Source organism: Eptatretus burgeri, chromosome 14, assembly GCF_056783735.1.
Source record: "Eptatretus burgeri isolate ZD-2024b chromosome 14, Ebu_testis_v1, whole genome shotgun sequence".
NCBI classification, from domain to species: Eukaryota; Metazoa; Chordata; class Myxini; order Myxiniformes; family Myxinidae; genus Eptatretus; species Eptatretus burgeri.
This window is the reverse complement of record NC_140974.1, coordinates 75,420,786-75,426,785: the sequence shown is the minus strand read 5'-3', so window position 1 is coordinate 75,426,785 and position 6,000 is coordinate 75,420,786. Positions and strand designations below refer to the sequence as shown.

Here is a 6,000-nt window from a genome sequence, read left to right as displayed (position 1 = left end):
TAAAATCTTCTAGTCACGGATGACTTATTTCTGCATTGGATACTTATCTGGGAAGAACATACTTCATAAAATATTGCTACGTTACTATCATCGATTAGGCCTAGCATTCATTTATTGTACATATATTAAGTTAGAATTGTTTTATAGTAGGAGACAATCAAAGGTGCTGAAATGGACAAAATCTTAACCTGGTTCAAAGAAGGCGGATATCGTGGTTCACATCCTCTGCATATACAAGTAATATATTTGTTAATACATCAATAATTATTCAGGATATCAACTAAATATTTGGTATATAAATGAATGATGATATGCGGAAGGCACCTGATTTTTTTCATAATTTTCCAATTAATATTTTAAAAGATAAAAATAGTTATAACTATACTAGCGTTTTCATTTCGGGCGATAAACTGCGAAATGACGGTACCCCCCTTTAAGGCCCCACAAAAACCCAAATTCCCAAAAGTAAAATTGCCACCCAAGTTTTTCTGTTTACTAACACCCTATAGATGGCATTTAAACAATAAAATCGCTTTTGGCAAGCAATTCCCACGGCATGACACGGTGAACCATACTAATACCCCAAAGGAACCTCCATGCCAAATATCAGCATCCTCGTACACATATTAAATGAATGGCAAGCTTCTAAATAACTTGCACCAAAAACTTTAACATTTTCACGCTCACGCTGATGCTGACGCTCACGCCGGGGGTATCGCTATAGCTCTCTGTTCTTCGAACAGGCGAGCTAAAAACGCGATAAAAATTCTCAATGGACTAAAATTCCAACTTCCGTCACAACTGTAGTTTGGTTTGTGTAACTTATTGGCATTGCCTCATAAGACACTTAATAAGACGTGTTAAGTACAAAAGCTGTTTGTGTCTGGCACAGGCCTTCAATAGACTGTCCTCACCTGGTTGTCAGGGACTAGTCGCGTGAGTGAGGCAGCACGGCGATGTGAATCTAAGAGGTGTGAGTTTTCAGCCTCGTAGTAACCACTCGGAACCCTGTTGCACATTTCCATCTAAGGGGTGAGAGAAGGGCAGGGTTTTGGTGAGGTTTGAATTTGTGGAGTGAGGGGTGAACATGAGGGATAACTTTAAGATGTATGGAATGGATTGAAAAATTGTGTTGCCTTAAGAAAGACCTAGAAGGCATATTAGCAAATGTAAGAAAATGGGCAAAGCAGGCAGTGCAAACAGATTAATTAGTGATCCTGGAGGCCAACTTTGAGTATTGTGAGAAGCTTTCAGGGCCTTGCCATGCCTGTGGGTCGAGTGCACAAGTCCCTGTGGAATCAGGATCCCAGTCCTGTTCTCCAACCCGTCGCTGTCGGGTGCGTTGAACCATCTCTTGTGCCTTCTGGGTCACCCATGATGTAGAACTGCGCATCTCTGTGCTGAAGAAGTGGAAAAGGAAAGAATAGGAAAGTAATGGGGAGAAGGAGAAAACAAGTAAAAGTAGAAAAGTGACAGAAAAGGTGGTGATTGATAAGGTCCAGCAAATAAAGAATGTGAAGATAGATAAGTGACAAAACAAAAACTACGAAAAACAAATACAGGGAGAATCTTCGTACTGCGTTATGATAGACAAGGCTGGCAGGATGGCCGAGACTAGATGTGCGCACACTCACCTCCAAGCTTTCTAGCCGAGATTCGAATCCCAACTCAATTATAAACGGTCGTCCCGAAGTTTCTTAGGCAGGGTGATTCGTCAATGTGTGTGTGCCGTCCCTTGGATGGATGTTAAACTGGGCATCCCTTCTGCTAGCAATCCTTGGTGGACGTTAAAGTTCCCACGGTGTCCTTTGCGAAGATTAGGTGAGCTATCGTTGGCACCATAACCAAATTACAAATTCCTGCCCACACCATCAGAGGGCACTGCATCAGTGGCACAGCTGCACCCTCTGCCAATGATGTTACCCAGCAGCTTTGTGCTGCATACGAACGAATAAATTATGATAGACCACGACCAAAGGGGAAGGTTCGCAATGGCCACAACTTTTTACAGTACAGGAAACACTCTGATATCACGGGGGGGGGGGGGGGGGGTGAGGTTCCTGGAAAATGCAGCGAAAGTTAAAACCATGAGAGTGGAAACCAAGGGCCAATGGGAACAGGGGTTTCGGTTCCTGGACTTCGAGAAAATATTGAGGAAGATTGACAGGAGCCAGTCATAAACACATTACATTTGAAATAAACATGTAAATATATACATAATACATGTTAGTATTGAAATAAACATGTATGTACAATAAATACAGTGTAAATTAAACAAAAACACACAAGTTTTACCTTTTAAATTTATTCCAAAAGAGCTAAGTGGGTGATGGTAAATATATTGTGTCCGAGTTCGCACTGTACTCTGCCGTAAATAGAACAAGCCGGGAGGAGACGATGGTTCGCGGGTATTATTGAGGAAGCCCTACCGAAAATCCGTCAAAATTGACCAAATCAAATCGGATTTTTTTAAATGTTGTATTTATGGACATTATGCACAGCTTCGAGGAAACGAAATTGCGAGAAAAAATTCGAGAAAAAAAAAAGTTCAAGTGGGCGTGGGATGCCCCTCATACAAAAAGACACAACTAGACCATGATATCTAGCTTGTGTCCAAGTTTCATCAAGATCGCATCAAATGTCACGGAGCTATGCTCTGGAGAGAGTCACAAACAGACAGACAGACAGAGAGACAGACAGACAGACAGACACAAAGAAAATAGTGGTCACTGCTGGCGCCCACAAACCAAAATACAAGACTTGGAGATGATGATGCTGTTGGAGGGGGAGGGTGGAAGCTAGAAAGATGTGGATGTAGAATTTGCGATTAATGTCTGACCATCGGTATCACGACAAAGTCACCTGCTGAATTCCACACAGAAGAATAGTAAAACGATCCTTGGCCACCTTAATCCAGAGCAGATCAGCCATGCTTGGAGAGGAAGGTATGAGATGGCATCCTCCTCCAAAATAACCTTATCTCTTCGGCGTTAAAAACCTGCTCCGACACGAATCCCTTCGCCTCAATTAGATCCATGAGCCATGATTGAACTGGAGCCTTTGGTCCTGGTTGCCTCGTGGAAATGTTGGTAAATCGACAATGGTTTCTCCCTTAAACCGCTCCACTCAAACTTGGAGTAAATACACAATGTGTTCTCCCATACACCGGTCCACTCAAACTTGGAGTAAATACACAATGTGTTCTCTCTTACACCGCTCCACACAAACTCGGAGTAAATACACAATGTGTTCTCTCCAACTCCGCTCCACTCAAACTCGGAGTAAATACACAATGTGTTCTCTCCAACTCCGCTCCACTCAAACTCGGAGTAAATACACAATGTGTTCTCTCTTACACCGCTTCACTCAAACTCTGAGTAAATACACAATGTGTTCTCTCCAACTCCGCTTCACTCAAACTCTGAGTAAATACACAATGTGTTCTCTCTTACACCGCTTCACTCAAACTCGGAGTAAATACACAATGTGTTCTCTCTTACACCGCTCCACACAAACTCGGAGTAAATACACAATGTGTTCTCTCCAACTCCGCTCCACTCAAACTCGGAGTAAATACACAATGTGTTCTCTCCAACTCCACTCCACTCAAACTCGGAGTAAATACACAATGTGTTCTCTCTTACACCGCTTCACTCAAACTCTGAGTAAATACACAATGTGTTCTCTCTTACACCGCTTCACTCAAACTCGGAGTAAATACACAATGTGTTCTCTCTTACACCGCTCCACTTCAACTCGGAATAAATACACAATGTGTTCTCTCTTACCACCGCTCCACTCAAACTCGGAGTAAATACACAATGTGTTCTCTCAAACACCGCTCCACTTCAACTCGGAATAAATACACAATGTGTTATCTCTTACACCGCTCCACTCAAACTCGGAGTAAATACACTGTGTTCTCTCTTACATTGCTCCACTCAAACTCGGAGTAAATACACTATGTGTTCTCTCTTACACTGCTCCACTTCAACTCGGAATAAATACACAATGTGTTATCTCTTACACCGCTCCACTCAAACTCGGAGTAAATACACAATGTGTTCTCTCAAACACCGCTCCACTTCAACTCGGAATAAATACACAATGTGTTATCTCTTACACCGCTCCACTCAAACTCGGAGTAAATACACAATGTGTTCTCTCTTACACCGCTCCACTCAAACTCGGAGTAAATACACTGTGTTCTCTCTTACATTGCTCCACTCAAACTCGGAGTAAATACACAATGTGTTCTCTCTTACACCGCTCCACTCAAACTCGGAGTAAATACACAATGTGTTCTCTCTTACACCGCTCCACTTCAACTCGGAATAAATACACAATGTGTTATCTCTTACACCGCTCCACTCAAACTCGGAGTAAATACACTATGTGTTCTCTCTTACACCGCTCCACCCAAACTTGGAGTAAATACACTATGTGTTCTCTCTTACACCGCTCCACTCAAACCTGGAGTAAATACACAATGTGTTCTCTCTTACACCGCTCCACTCAAACTCGTGGTAAATACACAATGTGTTCTCTCTTACACCGCTCCACTCAAACTCGGAGTAAATACACAATGTGTTCTCTCTTACACCGCTCCACCCAAACTCGGAGTAAATACACAATGTGTTCTCTCTTACAATACACCACTCCACTCAAACTCGGAGTAAATACACAATGTGTTCTCTTACACCGCTCCACTCAAACTTGGAGTAAATACACAATGTGTTCTCTCTTACACCGCTCCACTCAAACTCGGAGTAAATACACAATGTGTTCTCTCTTACACCGCTCCACTCAAACTCGGAGTAAATACACAATGTGTTCTCTTACACTGCTCCACTCAAACTTGGAGTAAATACACAATGTGTTCTCTCTTACACCGCTCCACTCAAACTCGGAGTAAATACACAATGTGTTATCTCTTACACCGCTCCACTCAAACTCGGAGTAAATACACAATATGTTCTCTCTGACACCACTACACTCAAACTCGGCGAAAATACACAATGTGTTCTCTCTTACACCGCTCCACCCAAACTCGGAGTAAACACACAATGTGTTATCTCTGACACCGCTCCACCCAAACTTGGAGTAAATACACGATGTGTTCTCTCTTACACCGCTCCACTCAAACTTGGAGTAAATACACAATGTGTTCTCTCTTACACCGCTTCACTCAAACTCGGAGTAAATACACAATGTGTTCTCTCAAACACCGCTCCACTCAAACTCGGAGTAAATACACAATGTGTTCTCTCTTACACCGCGCCACCCAAACTCGGAGTAAATACACAATGTGTTCTCTCTTACACCGCTCCACTCAAACTCGGAGTAAATACACAATGTGTTCTCTCTTACACCGCTCCACCCAAACTCGGAGTAAATACACAATGTGTTCTCTCTTACACCGCTCCACTCAAACTCGGAGTAAATACACAATATGTTCTCTCTGACACCACTACACTCAAACTCGGCGAAAATACACAATGTGTTCTCTCTTACACCGCTCCACCCAAACTCGGAGTAAACACACAATGTGTTATCTCTTACACCGCTCCACTCAAACTTGGAGTAAATACACAATGTGTTCTCTCTTACACCGCTTCACTCAAACTCGGAGTAAATACACAATGTGTTCTCTCAAACACCGCTCCACTCAAACTCGGAGTAAATACACAATGTGTTCTCTCTTACACCGCGCCACCCAAACTCGGAGTAAATACACAATGTGTTCTCTCTTACACCGCTTCACTCAAACTCGGAGTAAATACACAATGCGTTCTCTCTTAGACCGCTCCAATCAAACTCGGAGTAAATACACAATGTGTTATCTCTGAAACCACTCCACCCAAACTTGGAGTAAATACACGATGTGTTATCTCTTACCACCGCTCCACTTAAATTCGGAGTAAATACACAATGTGTTCTCTCTTACACCGCCCCACTCAAACTCGCAGTAAATGCACTATGTGTTCTCTCTTACACCAC

At 42.6% G+C, this 6,000-nt stretch overlaps 1 protein-coding gene across 3 annotated transcripts in view; it reads right to left on the bottom strand.

Moving 5' to 3' along the window:
- LOC147013644 (voltage-dependent P/Q-type calcium channel subunit alpha-1A-like) overlaps window positions 1–6,000 on the bottom strand; it is a 316,279-nt gene that overhangs the window by 26,985 nt on the left and 283,294 nt on the right. For all 3 annotated transcript variants that reach the window (XM_085855714.1, XM_085855712.1, XM_085855713.1), the window contains exons 43-44: window positions 1,268–1,400; window positions 915–1,025 (exon numbers count right to left, since the gene is read on the bottom strand). In XM_085855714.1, the coding sequence (XP_085711840.1) occupies window positions 915–1,025; window positions 1,268–1,400 (244 nt within the window). The remainder of the gene's footprint in view (window positions 1–914; window positions 1,026–1,267; window positions 1,401–6,000) is intronic.